The sequence below is a fragment of the Equus caballus genome, chromosome 12, assembly GCF_041296265.1.
Source record: "Equus caballus isolate H_3958 breed thoroughbred chromosome 12, TB-T2T, whole genome shotgun sequence".
NCBI lineage: Eukaryota > Metazoa > Chordata > Mammalia > Perissodactyla > Equidae > Equus > Equus caballus.
In genome coordinates this window covers 10739720-10757433 of record NC_091695.1, presented here as the reverse complement: position 1 = coordinate 10757433, position 17714 = coordinate 10739720, and the positions used below count along the sequence as shown (strand labels likewise).

Genomic DNA, 17714 nt, shown 5'->3' with positions numbered 1-17714 from the left:
AGAGCAGCCTTTAGAGAGAAGTCGCTACATAATTTTTAGGTGCATGTTTGATTGAAAAATCATAGTAGCAAACAGAACCACTGTCGTTCTGAAACTCATTTAGCTTTGAGCGAGCATTATCCAGTCAGTGGTAGTAACAGTGTAAGGAGCCCTGACCTGTCATGACAAGGGAAGTCCTTAGAATTTGAGCTGATTGTGTAGGAGGTTCTTTGTAACCACTGTGTGTTTTCGGGTATGAAATCCTCTTCCCTCTAAGAGGATCTTTCTGAAAACAACCTAGATCACTCAGGATGCTGGTTTCTGTCATCGGGAAAGTAGAAGCTTAGGCCCCGGTCCTTCTCTTTTGGTCCCTGTAAGACCAGGCAGCCTGCAGAGTGGCTTCATTGGAGGGCGCTGGCTCATTGTTCGCCTGAACCCGGCCTCCGTCGAGCCAGCAGCCCGCTGGATTGGCTTTCCCTAAGAGTCTAACTGGGAGCATGCGCTTTGCTTTGTGAGGACCCAAACTGAAGTACGTTCTTTTCTTTCTCTCACACAGAAACTTGCCTTCATGGTGTCTCTAGGGTTGGTGACACATGACCATCTAGAAGGTAAGAGAAGAGATTCACGGCGCCACCTTGCTTCCGGCCCAGAGCTTTGTTCTTGAAAATAGAGATTTATTGAGATTTATTGCTGGAATAGACATTTGGAACACAAGTAGAATACAGTTCCGCCAGTGTGGACTTTATTTCCTTTGGAGTCGAACTTGCCTTCCCTCTGTGTCGTGACCAGCCCCTCTCCCTCCCGTCACGATATGTCCGCTCTGCTGTCCTGAGGGAACCCCGAGCTGCCTGGATTAAGGTGACTTCTGTTCACTTAGAGGAACTTTTCTGTTTCTTGACAGCATGCAGTAGTAAATGCCTGCTGACAAGTCTTCGTACTTTTCAGTCACTCTGGTTTATGTGAATCTTACGAATAGTTACAAAGCTGCACCTGTCCTGGTTATTTTCTTCTAGAATGGGGACCTGTGGTTCCTCAGTCTGGGTCTAGTTCATCCACACCTGTGTTCCAGCGATCTAAAAATAGATCGGGACAGCTTGTTTACAAGCGTTGTCTGCTGTTAAGCTGTCAGTCACAGAGTGCCACCCTGGGGGACAGCGTGGCCCTGCCCTCTGAGAGGTGGGAGTAGGTGGGCCCACGTACTACTTCCAGCCATGTGCTTGCCTCTGCCGAGGCCGCAGTGAAACAGAGACTTGCCCCCGTTTCTGATTCGTCGTGGGGAAACCAGTAGACAGACAACAAAGTTAAGGTTTTAAGGTTCTCCCTACCTCTCTTCTAACCTAAACCTTTTGCTTTCCCAAGAAATCCAAAGCAAGAGGCAAGAGCGAAAAAGAAGAACCACAGCGAACCCCGTGTACAGCGGAGCAGTCTTTGAGCCAGAGGTACTGCTGGCCGCGCTTGGCCCTTCCCTCCCCGTTCCAGCTTTGTGTCCGACTTGTCAGCCCTCCCGTCTGAAAACTGCATCAGAGCAGTACCCTGCTTGTGCTTGGCCAGCTCTGGGGAACGGTGGGTCCGTCTCTGGCTGATCACATTTCATTCTTATTGGTCACTGCTGTCCCCTTAGCTTAGTTCCTAAGTTTGAGCAGATACAAACCTCCCTTAAAAATTTAACTCATCCTGGCTTCAACACATCTGTCCTGTGAAGCAGAAACAGATCTCTCTGGAATATTCTCTCAGAGCCAAGTGCATAGATAAAACCCGTTAGCACTGAGACCTTGGGGTGACCAGCACTAACTAGTTGGCATGTGGACAGGCGTGCTGGGCTTGGTCTTTAGCTTGTGCCAGTGTTAGTAGTAACCATGCTATTCAACCAGTCACGTTTCCCTCTTCAACCCTCCAAGCGTAAGAAGAGCGCAGTCACATACCTGAACAGCACCATGCACCCCGGGACCCGGAAGAGAGGTGAGCGCCTGTTTGTCTCTCCTCGCTGTTGCTTTGGCTTCTGTGTTGTGTTTCTTCCCCCTCCCTCTTCCCGTTGTCCTGGAGCCTGTCTAACTCCTGTATCCCCTGAAAACAGTGTTGTCGTTGCTCTCTGAGAATGGGCAGAAAAGAGAGTGAGAGTTCTTACTAGAGTTCTGTACGTTGACTCAAAAGCTGCCTTCCCTGGGGTTCTGGCAAGGCCGACTCAGGGCAGGGGCTTACTGCAGCATTTCCACCCAGGCCCACCAGGCTGTGCATGAGGGGCACAGGAGCAGAACGCCGTGTGAAGGAAGCATTTTAGCATCGTTGAGCAGAACAGGGCACTGCTGTTGCCAGACTGTTCTCAGTAGCGTCTGAGTCATCCCGCTGCCAGCAAGACTGGAGTGTGACTCTTAGGTTTCCATGAGCTGCAGTCTTTCTAGGAAGGAGAGGGTAGCCATACCAAGAAGTTCGAATCTGTGAGAAGAGGGTGTCTCCAGCTGAGTGGAGAAGATCACTGTCAAAACAGACCCCAAAGCAGAAATGCCTAGAGAGCGCCGTCCCCGGATCCCAGCCCCCCGGACGGGCGGGCCGCCTTACTCCGGCAGAGCAGAGACCAGCAGTGGCGTGGCTCCTAACAGCTCAGAGTTTGAGCTCATGAACAAGGTTCTGAAATTGTTCTTCAATGTCAGTAATACATCCCCAGATCCCTTTCTCCACATAATAATGGATCCCGGAATTATAGTTCCAGGCTGGAAAGGTTGCAGAGCGAGTGGAGGAGCATACTAATTTTTGCGTGTGCACACAGTCTCAGAGCTGTGGGAAGCTTCGAGGTCATCCCCACCCTTTGTCTGCCTGAGGCAGGGCTACAACTGTCCCATTACCAGCACCTCCCCCAGAAGAGAGAGCATACCCACCCTTCGGGACCTGGTCCAGTGTTTCATCAGCCCCATCCTTCCAGGAGCCGCAATATTCCCATGGGAAACCCGAAATAATTACTCCCTGTCAATTCCTGGGCCACGATAACCAGTACCATGGGTTATTTTTTGTTGTTTCGTTTGGGGCAATTTTAGTGACCTCTGACACAGTTTTCAGAAAGGAACCGGCCCAGCCAGAAGCCACAGCTAATTGGCCTGCTGGTGGGCAGTGTCTGCTAGGAAGACAGAGGTTAGACCTTGGCGTCTCTTGCCAAGGTCAGAGGATGAAAGCCTGCCTCCACAATGCCTAGGATGTACCTTCTGTGGGTAAACAGAGCATTCATCTTCCGCTTCCCCTCCTGGCAGCACTAAATTTCCCTAGAAAAGACAGACCGGTACGATCTGTCTTTGTACTGCAGACATTGCCAGTTTAACACAGATAGGTAATGTTGTGTAGGGGCCGACAGAATCGTGACTCTTGTGCATAATCCTAAAATCAGTCACAACTGTTGGCAGAGCCATGATCCTGCGTACCATCCGCCCTGCTCCCAGGCAGCTGTGTACCTCTCTGGCTCTTTTTTTCCCTTTGGTGTGCTGGGCAGACACTTTGGATCGCTCACAGCTTAGAAGCTATGACCCTGGCCCTTGGAGGACAAGGATTTCGGCTTAGGTAGATCATAAGGCAAGAGTGGCTACCCTGGACTTTCCATACCCGGTGGGGCTCGCGGATGGGTCCTCTGTGGCTGGGAGGTTTGATCCAGAACGCTTTTGCTCCGGTCAAGCCTCTCGGTGAGCAGTGTTCCTGGGTTTGGAGCAGCCCAGTTTTTCAACACCTGGCTCACCAGGGTGCCTGTGCTGGAAAGCGGGCAATGGTTCTCCCTCAGCTGGGGAGGGCACCCAAGTCCAAAGTGCTTCAAGACATTAAGCCCAGAGGGTCTTGTTAGCTCTTAGCTTCCCGCTACTCCCAGAATGTCTCTCTCACTCGCTCTACCAGCAAAGGGCAAGAAGAGTCCATGTGAATTTCACCTCCACGCTTTGTCTTTCTCCAGCCTCACAGCAGTGAAATGACCAAACTCTAGTTAGGAGAGAGAAGGGAAAGCAGAAATCCTAAATAAATTTGTGGGAACTAAGACTCATTCCTCCTGTTGTGAGAATGATGGTTGCGGAGAAACCTTAGAGAACGATGTGCAAAAGATCCAGAAAAGTAAATTCTTAATTCCTGGCCTTGGCTCCCATGGAGCTTTGGGATCTTGTTCTTGCGTCAGGAATCTCAAATTGTGACAGTCCAGGAACGTCACCCTGAGCCGCCCAGGGCGAGGCCCTTTAAGGTGCCCAGGCCCTCCCGCCAGGCTCCTCGCTCTCTTATCCGCCCTTCCTTTGAGACTCGCCTTGTTGTTCCTAATGATGTGTAAGTCTTTGCTTCTCTTCTCTCGGACTGTTGTATTAACCTTCTGTCCGCTACCTCACTTCCTTTCCATGCTAGCCAATGAGGAGCACTGGCCAAAGGTATGTAAGACCGTTTTTCCCCCTCTTTCCCTCCCCTTTTTCCCTTTTGTTCCCTTCTCTCGGTATATAGGTCGTCCTCCAAAATACAATGCAGTGCTGGGGTTTGGAGCCCTTACCCCAACATCCCCCCCATCCAGTCATCCTGACTCCCCCGAAAATGAAAAGCCAGAGACCACATTCACTTTCCCCGCACCTGTGCAGCCTGTGTCGCTGCCCAGCCCCACCTCCACAGACGTAAGTAACGTGGGAAAAGCTCGCTCGCTCAGAGCGGAAATCGGGGACCCCGCTCTCAAATGTTGTCTCCTTGCGGCTGCATCTCCTTGAGTGACCTGGACCATTAGTCACCCTGCAGGACACCGCATGCCGTGCAAGGCAGCTGTCTGCTGGGCCCAGGTCCTGCCAGGTCCTGGCGAGTCGTGTTGAATAGAGCGCCAGGAGGCCCCGTCAGTTGTCAGAGCTGGATTTGGAGGCTGTGGATGCGCGCTCAGGAAGGGCAAGGGGTGGGGACATCAGCTCTTGGAACTGAGAGGTCCTCGGTGTTGGGGTGCGGAGGATGGACGAGGCGTGTGTTCCCTGGTGGTCCTTGCTTCCTGCTTCAGGTAGAATTCAAGAAGCGGAAAACTGCTCTTTGAAGCAACTTTATTCAGCAGAGTTGATGAGAAACAGATTCCGGAAAAAGTCCAACACTTTCAAGCCCTTCACCAGGCACTGCAGGAGGGTAGACTAGGGCCCTGAGTCTTTAAATGAGCACTTACAGAGCAGTGAATTCACTCAGCAAACGCTTGCTGAGCACTGCTCTGTGGAGCGAGCACTGTTCTCAAGGCTGGGGGCGGGGGAGGGAACAAAACCAGCTCCCTGCACTCAGGGAGCTTCTCGCGCGGCCAGAGGCACGTGGTAGCTGGGGAACGCGGGCTGTGTCGGCTCGGGCTCGTGATTAGAGTTGTGAGGAGCCGTGGGACAGAGGAAGGGCGCGAGGAGTTAAGGCGGCAGGGAACTCCTTGGCGAGGAGTGGGAGAGAGAGGGAGGCTGGGTCCGTGGGACTCTGTGGGGACGGCATTCTCAGCAGAGGGAGCAGCAGTGCTGAATCCCGAGGTGGAAGTGACCTGGCACGGAAGACGGCAGGAAGGCAGGCGGGCTGGGGCAGGTGGGCGGGAGGTGGGCCCCAGAGGGCAGGGTCCATCCCACAGGGCTTCGTGGCTCCTACTCTGAGTGGAATGGAGATCGCTGGGGGGTTTGACGTCGTTTCTCTACTTTTTATTTAGAAAATTTCCAAATCTACAGAAAAGTTGTGATGGCAATACAAAGAACAAACGTATACCCTTCACTTCAATTCACCAGGTGTTTCCATTTTGCCACATATGCTTCTCCTCTACACATGCACGCACATACCTGCACACACACATGCACACACACACACACACGCACAGACACTTTTTTTGCTGAACTAGTTAAGAAGTTTCGGACATCATGAATCTTTACCCAAAATACTTCCGTGTATATCTCCTAAGAACAAAGATATTCTCTGGTATAGCCACAATGCAGTTATCAAATTGAGGAAATTTAATATTGGTAAAATATTATCATGTGCTATATGGTGCATACTCGGATTTCTCCAGTTGTCTCTCTCATTGCCTGAGCGGCACTGTGTTTTTTCTGTCCCGCAATCCAGTCCAAGATAACTGACGTGTATTGGTTTGATATTGTCTCCTTGCTTTGGAACAGTTTCTCGGCCTTGCTTTATCTTTCATGGCACTGACATTTTTTAAGAGACAGGCCAGTTGCTGTGTAGTGTCCCTCTGGATGGTCCACTGGGTTCCTCAGGAGTAGATTGGGGAACCCTCAGTAAGTGGCGATGAGTCCTTCTCAGAGCGTCACAACAGGAGGCACGTGATGTCAGTCTGAACTGTTGTTGGGGATGTTAACTTTCATCTCGGAAGCTAGATTCCGTCAAATTTCTCCACTCGTCGAGGTGCCTCTCTTCTCTGCTGGAGGCAGCTTGGAGTCTGTATAAATGTCCTGCTCCCCAACAAACTGTTGTCCAGCGGTTTCAGCATCCTTTGATGATTCTCCTCTGCGTGTATTTTTAAGGTGTTTGCAGAATCAACCTGGATTTTGAAAGGCTCACTCTGTCTGGAACATGGGGAAGAGCCTGTGGGGGGCCGGGGTGGAAGCAGGCAGCCTGCGTAAGAGGCTGTCGCAGTCGTCCAGGCAGGAGCTGATGGTGGCTTGGCCTTATAGGGCTCTGGAGGTGGAGCTGGAGAACAGTGACTGAGTCTGCATATAGCTTCAAGAGCCAGCAGGATTGGATAAGGGGGTACGAGAAAAAGAGAACAGTCAAGGGTGAATGCAGAGTTTTTGGCTGAACACCCAGACGGCTGTAGCTGCCACTTCCTGGAGCTAACAAGAGGGGCAGGTGTGAGGAGGGAAGGCACAGCTTCGTTCTGCACGTAGCCCATTTCTTTTGTGAATTACAGAGCTCATCTTTGGTCATCTTCAGGTAAAATGACCCTTGAACTTGAAGGTTCTCAATACTTACTAATGATATACCCCTCTCCCAAGAGCAAAGGAATTCCATGTGCACATTCTGAGTTCAAATTCCAGAGGCAACAATGGAAGTGTCCTCTTTGGATGACCGGGGTCATAGAGGAGTTCTGTCCCCTGGCAGGTTTCTTTCCGCAGACATAGCTGGTGGCTTCAGACCCAGCCTTGCTCTCAAATGCAGCATTTCCTCCAGCTTTCCTGATTTGGGCCATAGTCGTTGATACAGGTTTTCTGCCTGTCCTGTTAGCACCAGGAGTGCCCATCAGAAACCCTGTCTGCTGGCCCCAGAGATGACCCCAGCGTTTCCTCAGTTGAAGCATTGCCGAAGGGACTGCCCCTCCGGGTGTCTCGGGATGGGACCCTCCAGGTGGCGCACAGACGCTGGGGGGTAGAGGATTTTGTGCTTCTGCCTAGGAGTCTCTTTCCTCAACAATGTTGTTCATATTTTTTGTGATTCTTGGCTGAGGGAATTTATGATTTTCTTTGAGAGACTGAACCCAAAGGATCCACTCAGATCAAATCACACACTAAAGCTTCTGCCAGGTTTTGTCTTAAAATGCAAACACTCTTCTTTTCAGAGATCTGAGGGTAAAAAAAAGCTTTTCTAAAACCACTAAATATGTTGAGAACTTCTCAGGTTAAACGTAGTGAAATGGATTTTTTAAAAAGATAATTGACTTGTACTTTCACTGTATCCCGACAGTGGCAGTGATTAAAGTCAGCACACAGCTCTGTGTGTTTTCTGCTGGTGGCATGAGCCCCAAGAACATTAATTAAACAATCACAGTTGAAAGGCAGGCATTTCCCGGGGATCAATAACCGTCTAGAAGGACATGGTAATACAAGACCCAGCCGGGTGCTAATCTTCAGGATGTACCTTGTTGCCACTATCATCATTTTTATGAGAAGGGAAGATATGTTGACACAGTTATAAAATTGTTTTAGCAAATGATGGGGTTGCAATTGATATAGCCAGGGTGTTTCCAAAACCTTATGTCCTCAGCTGCTAGCGAAGAATCACGGGCCAGCCATCGTTCAGCTTGCCGTTTGGTTTATGGGAATCGTGTGGTCGGTCAGCAAAGCGTAGGCCCTTTGACCTGGCGCAGCACCTCCCTGGGCTTTCCTCCACTCTCTTCAGGCAAAGATCCAATTTCCTGTGGATGAAATACGTATCTTGTCATTTTATATTCGTGTCTATGGGCGGTAGTTCTCAAAGGGTGGTCTGGGAGGTGGTCCCTGAGACTCGTTCAGGGGGTCCATAAAATCACAATTATTTTCATGATAATGCTAAAATGTCCTTTGCCATTTTCACTCTCATTCTCTCAAGAGTGGAGTCTTCAGATGCCACATGACGTGTGACCATGTCATCACCGTCATGGCTGTTGGATGTGCACTTGTGTGTTCTAGGGTTTATAATTTTTTAATATGCTATTTTTGTAACTTCCTCTGATTCTATAATTATTTCAAAATTAAAAAGTTTGAAAAGCTTCTAATGTAGTAAATATCAATAGATATAAAACACATAAACGAAAGCTCTCTGAGGTTCTTAGTAATTTAATGAGTGTAAAGACATCCTGACACCAAAAAGATTAAGACCTGCTGCTAGGGGATGTGCAAATAGGATAGGAGGTTTCTTTCCTTTAGGAACTTAAGAGAAATTATTTAACCTTTATTTTCTGTACTTTCCACTTCTTGATGTTCTCCTTACAAAGGAAAATGAGCAGAACTCTTTACCCAACAAGTCCCTCTGAATAAGATGTCCGGTTTGTCTCGTTTACTTCATCACTGATAATTTTTTTTTTTTAGTTTTTTTTTGGGGGGGGAGATTAGCCCTGAGCTAACATCTGCTGCCCATCCTCCTCTCTTTTCTGAGGAAGACTGGCCCTGAGCTAACATCTGCTGCCAATCCTCCTCTTTTTGCTGAGGAAGACTGACCCTGAGCTCACATCTGTGCCCATCTTCCTCTACTTTATATCTACCACAGCATGGCTTGCCAAGCGGTGCCATGTCCACACCCAGGATCCGAACCGGTGAACCCCGGGCCGCCGAAGTGGAACGTGGGCACTTAACCTCTGTGCCACCGGCCAGCCCCCATCACTGATAATTTTATCTATGGTTCATGTAAAACACTCTCTTAAACTCTAAAATTTTTATAAACTTCATAAAGACAGAGACTTACAACATGGGGCTAAGGGTCAAGAAAGACTGACTCTAGGGAAGAGCAGCCCATAGCCCGACTGTAAGGGTGAGGAAGGAAGTCGCGGTTGGTTAGGGATGAAGCCTGACCTCTCCCAGGGCCTGGAACGGAACCTGTTAGGCTGCCGTCTCAGGCGGTGCCTTTTGCTCGTGTACTGAGTGTCTTTTTTTACTGCCCAGGGGTAATATTTTCTTACTAAGAAAGATTCAAATCTGTCCACATTCTGATTACCATGTAACTGTAAAAGTTATATAAGTTATCTTGTAACTTAGAAAAGTTATAACCAGTTTCCTAGTCCCCCAGCTGCCCTAGTGAATTATAGAGAAAGTTTCCTTTCCTTTAGGGAGAAATTGTCAGCCTGGGGAGATACGCTCCTTCAGTGGAAAGGAAGAATTGAGCACTGCTTTCTGTCATTGCTTCCCATACAGGATTTCTGAATTAGGCCCTCTGGCAGAATAGCCTAGAATCAAACACAGCCCCTTGGAAGTGGCAAGGGGTCTGCTGCAAGCGGTGGCGCTGCCTTGCCGGCTAAGCCTGGCACATCCCGTCAGTCTCCCCTTCCCTGGTGTCTTTATCGGCGGAATTCATCCTGTGCAGACAACAGGCCAGGGACTGCTTCGCTCAAAAATGCCTCTTTAGTACCTCTTTTTTTTTTTTTTTTTCCTACTGTTCTCCTCTCCACATTTTAAGTAGATCAGCCTTTTTCCGATGGTGCCCTCTGCTCAGAGGGCTCCAGCAGACTTCCCTGAGGACCGGACGGTCACTGATGGCGGGTGAGACAGGCAGAGTACCCTGGGGCTGCTCTTTGTCCGTCCGGTGAGGTATTTTATGGGGAGGAATAGACCCATCCAGAATAGAGTGGTCCATCGAACAGTAGTGCCAAAACTGGTTTTGAGAGACCATTGCCAGCTGTGGCTTCAGCTTTCTAAATCCTTCCTGTTCGAAAGCTCCTATGAGGTTAATTTGCTCCTGACTTCATCTTTTCCCGTTTGAACTTTAACCATATTTTTTTCTCCCTGAGCAAGCAAAGAGTTTAGTAAAATTCCCCTTCTTGTCTGTCCTCTTTCCCAATCCTTCTAAACTGCCCCCGAAATGACAGGTAGCAGGAATTGTCTGTATCACTTGGATGAATGGATTTCAGTGTCTGTAAACTTTCTGGTCCGGGGGCTGGACTCTATGCAAACGTGGCAAATGCTGGGCTTTCACCTGTGAGGGGAATTTTGGCCTAGGTGACTGCAGAGCTTCCCTGCGAACTCGACTCGAGAGTGCAGAACACTGTCCCCGCCCGGGGAGCCGCAGCCGTAGGGAGCTGTCGGGGCCGGGCCACCGGTCGTTCCCGCCTCTCTCGAACACCTTTGTGACATGTCGGACGGGCACAGCTGATGGTCCTAAGACATTTATATGTATCCAGAATGTGCATGTTAACATTCAAATTTTACCTTTTTTGTCCTCTTACCTTTCCTCTCAATTTCATAGGGTGATATCCATGAGGATTTTTGCAGCGTTTGCAGAAAAAGTGGCCAGTTGCTGATGTGTGACACGTGTTCCCGTGTGTATCATCTGGACTGCTTAGACCCTCCTCTGAAAACGATTCCCAAGGGCATGTGGATCTGTCCCAGATGTCAGGACCAGGTACTGTGTGTGGGGCAGACAGTCGAGGGGCGCAGGGGGAGAAAAACGGCGCGGGTAGGCGGACTTCCTTGCCCTCTAATCCGGAGGAATGGCGGGGTCTCTCCCCGCTCCAGGTGGGTCTCCAGGCCACGTCTGCCCTGTCCCCACACAGCGTGCATCCTCCCACAGGTTCTCTGTCGTCTGCATGCGGCGGCCACTCCGTGTGCAGGTACAGAGACCCCCACGCCCTTTATGTGAAGTTACTTATCCTCTCATTACCTTGCTGTCCCTTCAAAGTCCCTAAGACTTTCTCCCTCTTTCTCTAAGAATGGTCCACACCCACTACATTATTTTGAAACTCGTCTTTGGAAATAAAATCCTAGAAGAAAGTGCCCAGTTGATGGTTTAATTCAAATAACCACAGTTTCACTTTTTTCTTGAGGAAGATTAGCCCTGAGCTAACATCTGCTGCCAATCCTCCTCTTTTTGCTGAGGAAGACTGGCCCTGAGCTAACATCCGTGCCCATCTTCCTCTACTTTATATGTGGGATGCCTACCACAGCATGGCATACCAAGCAGTGCCATGTCCACACCTGGGATCTGAACCAGCAAACCCCAGGCCACCAAAGTGGAATGTGCGTACTTAACCGCTGCACCACCGGGCCAGCCGCAACGCAGTTTCACTTTTAAACCTGCCTTGTCATCAGGATCGGAGAACTAACTGGGCAGTTCTGTCTTAGTATTTCATGGACTTGAAAGGCAAATGTATTATTAGCTGTCCCAGCCTTTTCTCTCCTTCTCTGTTTAGTTTCTGATCTCTTTTTCACAACTGTCAATGTATCTTTATGGCTTTTTTGTTTTTTGGGTTTTTTTGGCGAGAAAGATTGGCCCTGAGCTAACATCTGTGCCAGTCTTCCTCCACTTTGTATGCGGGACACTGCCACAGCATGGCTTGATGAGCGGTGCCTGGGTCCACACCCAGGATCCAAAGCTATGAACCCCGGGCCCCTGAAGCAGAGTGCTCAAACTTAACCACTGTGCCACCAGGCCGGCCTTCCATCTTCATGTTTTTATTACAAGCTGTCTCAAGTCTTTTTCGGAAGTAGGCAAAGTATAAATAATAAATAAATAAGCCTGGGAGCTCCACAAGCTTGGGGCTGCTGCCAAGTTCTTTGGAATCCTGACTTGAGAGAATTCTGGTTTCCCCGTTTAACCTTGGTCCTCTTCCCACTGTCTCCCTGCTCTAGTTAGTAGACACAGTTCTGTCTCTCTTCTCTCCCTGCTGCTGCTTTGTGGCCCTCTGATAATTTCCTGCGTGGGGTCTAGATGATACTTCAGTATTTGGAACTGATGTGTGATTGCCTCGGTCAGGCTGTCTTTGGGGGACACACAAAGCTGAAGTTGAGACAGGCAGCCCAGGTCAGGTCAAGGACGAAGCTGCCAGTGGCCGCTGCCATCAGGCACACTTGCAACTGTGTGCCAGTGGCTCTGGCCGTGGGGAGTCTTTGGGGGTCGTGTGGCACGTCTCTCAAGGCGGGGCTCAGGCGGCTGGGCTCTTGCTGCTGTTGGACCTCGTTCTCTCAGGCTGACGCCTGCACCTTTGTAGTCCAGAAACTACAGACCGGGGTCTGGCATCCGGCCGCCATCAAGCCGTCCTGGTTTTGTCTGCCAGCAGCTACAGACCCCATTGCCTGTTATTACACAGCGGATGCATGTTTCTACCTCCTTCTCAAGGTAAAATTCTAAAAATCTTTGCAGATGCTGAAGAAGGAAGAAGCAATCCCATGGCCTGGAACTCTAGCAATTGTTCATTCCTATATCGCCTACAAAGCAGGTAAGGAGTGACCGTGCCTCCTCCCGTGGCAGCCTCCCCTTTTTGGGAAAAAAAAAGAAAAGTACTGGAAGGGCAGTATTTGTTTTGTTTTCAAAAGGAAATTTAAAGTTAAAAATGAGAAGCTTTTAGTGAGTGAAGTGAAAAGTTTGTGTGGGACTGTCTTGAGGAGGAAGAAAGAAGTGGCATCTTATTTACGTGGAGCCAGGCCCACACCACTGACATTTCCTCGCGTCCCTGTGCACGAACCAGGCCAGGGCCCGGGCCGGCAGATTCTGCGGGCTGGCCGCGCGGCTCCTGGGAGCTGTGGGGAAAACGGCTGCTATGCCAAGCCTTTTGAACACAAGGGTGTTTTCGATGAATTTATTGTTAAAAACCGTTCCTTTTATTTTTCTTTTTCAGCAAAAGAAGAAGAGAAACAGAAATTACTTAAATGGAGTTCAGATTTAAAACAAGAACGAGAACAACTCGAGCAGAAGGTGAAACAGCTCAGCAGTTCCATAAGTGTAAGTGAGGCTCCTGCGCGTGCGTCCGAGACCCGGACCTCCCGTGTGCGTGACAGGCCCGCGGCCCCCGCGGCTGACGCAGCCCCTCAGCTTGGTAACAGTTCGCTGGGGCGGTTGCGAGGTTTGCCTCCAGGCAGAGTCTGGCCCTGGAGCGGCCTCTTGGCTTTGGTCTGAGAGGGTCTTCAGCCTCCAGGCTGAAGAGATAAACGAGCACCTCCAGCAGCCTGGCCGCCACCGCGTGTGTTCCCGCGTGGGTTTGGGAGGAGTGTGGGGCCTCGCCTGAAGCTGTGCGGACGCAGAGCAGGGGCCGGAGCGAGTCTCTCTAGCGCCATGGGTCCGTCCACACGGCCCTCCCTCTGCCCGTTCTTCACGCCGCGCTGAGTGCATTGCCAGGCCTCTGACGGGCCTGAGGCAGGGGCTTTCTAGAGGCCAGTTGGAGGCCGGCCTGTCCCGGCACGGGGGTGGTGTTTGCAGCCGGGATGCTGAGGCTCCTCCCACAGGAGCCAGCTTGCTTTTCCGTTGAGTAGGTCCCCGTGCCGGAGCGAAGTTGAGCCTGCTCTGTCCCCCTCGCCGTGCACCTGTGGCAGGTCTCCCACCTCTCTCCCTGCCTGGAACAGAAGCCCGCAGGTTTGGGAGGCCGAGGGCAGGAGGGCGAAGGCTGCCGGTCTGTGACCGAGCGGAAGGGGCTCTGTTGGCTGCAGTCTTTGGTTCTGCTAAGTCGCTGTCCTGCCCCAGGCTGCGCCTCCAAGTCCTGCTGCCAGCACCTCGGGAGGCCCCCACGGTGAATCCACACACCACCGGCTCATTTCCTTTTTTTTTTTTTTAAAGATTTTATTTTTCCTTTTTCTCCCAAATCCCCCCAGTACATAGTTGTGTATTTTCAGTTGTGGCTCCTTCTAGTTGTGGCATCACTGGCTCATTTCCTACCCTGGAAAGCTCAGGCCTGCCCCGAACACAGTAGCGCCCATGAGCGTGGCAGAAGCATACCCAGACCTGCCCACCGCGCCAGCGCAGCTGTGGGAACTGGTTTTAAACTGACTCTTATTGCCTACTGTTGTAGGGGTGACTCAACGTTTGGTTTAAGTCCTGCTGTCAAGTCGAGTTGGCTTTTGACCACCCTCTCGCCCCCCCTCTCACCTCTCGGGCCTCCTCCTCCCCGTGGGCGGCGGCACGGCAGCCAGTGGCTCTCATGCCCCTGGAGCGAGCGCCAGGCCCGTCCTGACAGCCGCAGCTCAGGGCCCTGCCCCTCTCTTTCGCTGCAGAAATGCATGGAAATGAAGAACACCATCCTGGCCCGGCAGAAGGAGATGCACAGCTCCCTGGAGAAGGTAAAGCAGCTGATCCGCCTCATCCACGGCATCGACCTCTCCAAACCCGTAGACTCTGAGGCCGCTGCGGGGGCCCTCTCCAACGGCCCGGACTGCACGCCCCCTGCCAGCGCCGCCCCCTCCACGCCGGCCCCCTCCCCCTCCTCCCAGAGCTGCACGGTGAACTGTAACCAGGCGGAAGAGATTAAATAACGGGCCCTCCGGGAGAAGCCAGGGATCCCGGCGGCAAGGAGAGCAAGCGCTGAAGACTCTAGAAAGCAACGCCGGATTGCTTCTGGAAAGTACAGAATTCTTTTGGTTCTTTGGTTCCAGAGAGAGAGAAGATGCTTGTGCCAGGTGGCACCAGAGTTTGCCAATTGATCCTTCTTATTCTGTGTGTACATGCAAAGATTGGACCATGTTACATGAAATAGTGCCAGCTGGAGGTTCTTTGCCAGCACCATGCCAAGTGAAATAATATATTTACTCTCTCTATTATACACCAGTGTGTGCCTGCAGCAGCCTCCACAGCCACGATGGGGTCGTTTTTATTTCGTTGGGTGGGGAGCAGGGACGGGCGGAGGGAGGAGAGCAGGTTTCAGATCCTTATTTGCCGAGCCGTTGGTTTAGGTAGAGAAGACAAGTCCAAAGAGTGTGTGGGCTTTCCTGTTTCTAAACTTTCATTACTATAAAACCAAAAAAAGGAAATCAAGATTGAACCAAGCCCAGTGCCCAGAGGAGGGATGGGGAGGGCGGGGGAGGGGGCCGGGGGTGGGAAAAGTATATCAAATAAGCAGTATTTCATAGTCTCCGGGGCGGGGCACAGTGCCCGGAGAGTGGACACCAAGAATGGCCACCGAGGTCTGCTCCCGAGCGCTCCGCCCCCCGCCCGGGTGCCCCGCCACTCCTCACCTCCTTTCCTGCCTGGCGGATGGGCCGCATCCCTGTGGATGATCCCCTCCCTTCCCTCTCCAGGAGCCAGCCGGGCATGCCGGGGCAGGGAGGCCGGGGTGCGTCAGAAGGAAAGAACGGTGGATCGGTGACTTTACTTGAAAACAAGCTCCATCCCTTTTCTCTATTTATAAGAGAAGCTCCCGAGCAAAGCAGCACGCGACCAGGTGTGTGTGAATCGAATGGGGACGTTTCTTTTCTCGCTTTTTTTTTTTTATTTTTGTTTTCGTTCTTTTTTCTTTAAAAAAGTTTTATTTTGTTGTTTATTTTACTTTTTTGGTAACACAAACTAAACTAAGGACTAGAACAGCTGGTTTTCAGGCTGACAGTCTCCTTGAGGGTAGTCGAGGCCTTGCATGGTAGAATAGGAGTCTAGTGTCAGTGAGGTCAGTGAGTCCGTGTGCGTCCTTGTGTCAGCGTCGGGGCACTGTTTTTTTATGCAAGGGCAAAAATCTTTGTATCTGGGGAAAACAACAGCAACAACTTTTTTTTTTAATTAAAAAAGAAAATAAAAGATATTGAGGTCTTCCTAGTGTTACTTAAATTAAGATCAAGGTAAGAAACATTGTAAAAAAAAAATTACAAAAAAAAAATTACAAAAGTGCTATTTGTTTCCTAAAAACAGTGATTTCTATTAAAAAGGTGTCAGAACTGGAGAAAATGCTGTGTAGTTATACTTTTTCAGCACAGAACCTGCTGATCATGATGACATTTTGCTGTGTTTGTGTCTCAAGACTGGTGGGCTAGTCTCGGTGATTCTGTCCTGGGGGTGGGGCCGACCCCTCCCACCGTGCTCAGGCTCCCCTCTCAGAAAAGACTGTCCTCTCTCCTTGGTGCAGGGATCCGGGCTCCTGTTCTGGAAGCCCAGATGGAGTGTGCGTGGTGTCAGGGCCCCACCCGTTGTCTCTGCGGATTTTGCTAGAGCATAAGGCTGGTGCCTCAGTAAGACCCCTTCCTTTGGTGCTGCTCTCGGTCTTTCAGCCACCAGCATTACGAGTGCCTGGGGGACGGCTGGGAAGGAGAGGGCCAGTGCAGCTCGTGGGTGCCCATGCATCCTAGCCTGGTGGGAGGGCGCAGGGGGCAGGCTGGCTGCCTCAGTCATGGCTGCTTAGAAAGAACAGGGAGGAGCAAGAAGGCTGCAGGGTGCGTGGTGTCACACAGAGGGCCCCAGGGAGGCCTCTGTGTCCGTTTTGCCTTTGAAGAGAGGCCTGAATCTCCAGCACTTTCTCTGCCTGCTGGCCCCAGGCACCAGAGCTGGAGGTGACTCCGCTCTGCCCACCCACGAGCTTCCTGGGTGACCTTCCACTGCAGTCGCTGTGCTTGCCTGGGCTTGGCCTTCGCCTTCTTGAGAGAACCAGGGTTCGGAAAGGCTCAGACCATCTCCAACGTCTTGCCTTGTGAGACGTACATCTTGTCCAGTGGATGCTCCCGCTGGAGACCTCTGCTGCAGGAGGGCGGCCGAAGCTCTGCTCCCCAGCCCTCCTAGAACGTGTCCCGTGAGCCACCCCAGGCCCCGTTACGGGCAGATTATAGGAGGGGCGGAAAAGGTCCCATTCGTTTCCCCCTCACCCAGGTAGGCCTAGAGAGACAAAGACAGATCCCGAAAGCAGCTGCCGCAGAGGGCGATGCTTCTTAGGTAAAATGTGTCTCCCCTCCACCACCCAGGGAGCTTAGAAGAGGGGACGGAGTGACCGCAGGCCTCAGAGCCGGCCAGGCTGCCAGGTCACCCCAGGGGGCAGAGCAGCTCCCTTCCTCTTGCAGAAACCACGGTGCTACGTCTAGGCAGGGGGCTGGAGGCGCCTGGACGAGTCCAGGAATAGTGGGCCGAGGGTCAGTGCCCAGCGGGCTGTCCCCAGCTTGCGCTCTTCCAGCCCGCTTGTCTGGGCCTGGAGGCTGCGGGTGGCCACACAACCCCGTCTGTCCTTGAAAGAGGTTGGAAGCCATCATCCCTAGAGGGCTTTGCTCTGAAAGGAGCTAGCTGAGGACTCTCTGGGGAGGAAACAAGGCTAGGAATCGAGGGCCTTGCCTGCTGCTGTGAGCGCTTGCATGCTGACCTTGCCGAGGGCCGAGGTGTGGATTCTTCCTAATGTCAGAGGGCCGAGCTGTTTTGCAGGTCAGTTCACATGGCGTACAAAGCACAGCCCTGCCCCTAGACCCGCGTAATTTACTGGACGTGAATGCCAGAACATTCCTTACTGCCAAGCAAAGACCCTGGTTCCCTAGTCTCCTTTTCCTTCAGTGTCCTGCCAAGAGAGCTCTCCTTCCATGCCCTGGACCTGTGTGTGCCTGTGACCACCCGGGACCCCCTCACGTCTGCACCACCCCAGCTGCCTCCCCCCTCTCCCTCCTTCTCTCCACGCCCCGAGCCCGGCCGCTGACAGACCCTCAGACCCACCAGGCTCTGGCTTTCCT

At 51.6% G+C, this 17714-nt stretch overlaps 1 protein-coding gene across 50 annotated transcripts in view; it reads left to right on the top strand.

The window, feature by feature from the left end:
* The window catches only part of PHF21A (PHD finger protein 21A), a 173959-nt gene extending 157996 nt beyond the window's left edge, over positions 1–15963 (top strand). For 33 of the 50 annotated variants that reach the window (XM_070229365.1, XM_014729443.3, XM_005598064.4 and 30 more), the window contains 8 exons: positions 536–587; positions 1339–1418; positions 1878–1938; positions 4429–4592; positions 10573–10728; positions 12466–12541; positions 12941–13044; positions 14307–15963. In XM_070229365.1, coding sequence (XP_070085466.1) covers positions 536–587; positions 1339–1418; positions 1878–1938; positions 4429–4592; positions 10573–10728; positions 12466–12541; positions 12941–13044; positions 14307–14564 — 951 coding nt within the window. In that variant the 3' untranslated portion in view covers positions 14565–15963. Of the gene's footprint in view, positions 1–535; positions 588–1338; positions 1419–1877; positions 1939–4335; positions 4359–4428; positions 4593–10572; positions 10729–12465; positions 12542–12940; positions 13045–14306 lie in introns of all 50 variants that reach the window. The other 17 variants (XM_070229379.1, XM_023653948.2, XM_023653949.2 and 14 more) reach the window with 2 other exon arrangements.
* The last annotated feature ends 1751 nt before the right edge of the window (positions 15964–17714 follow it).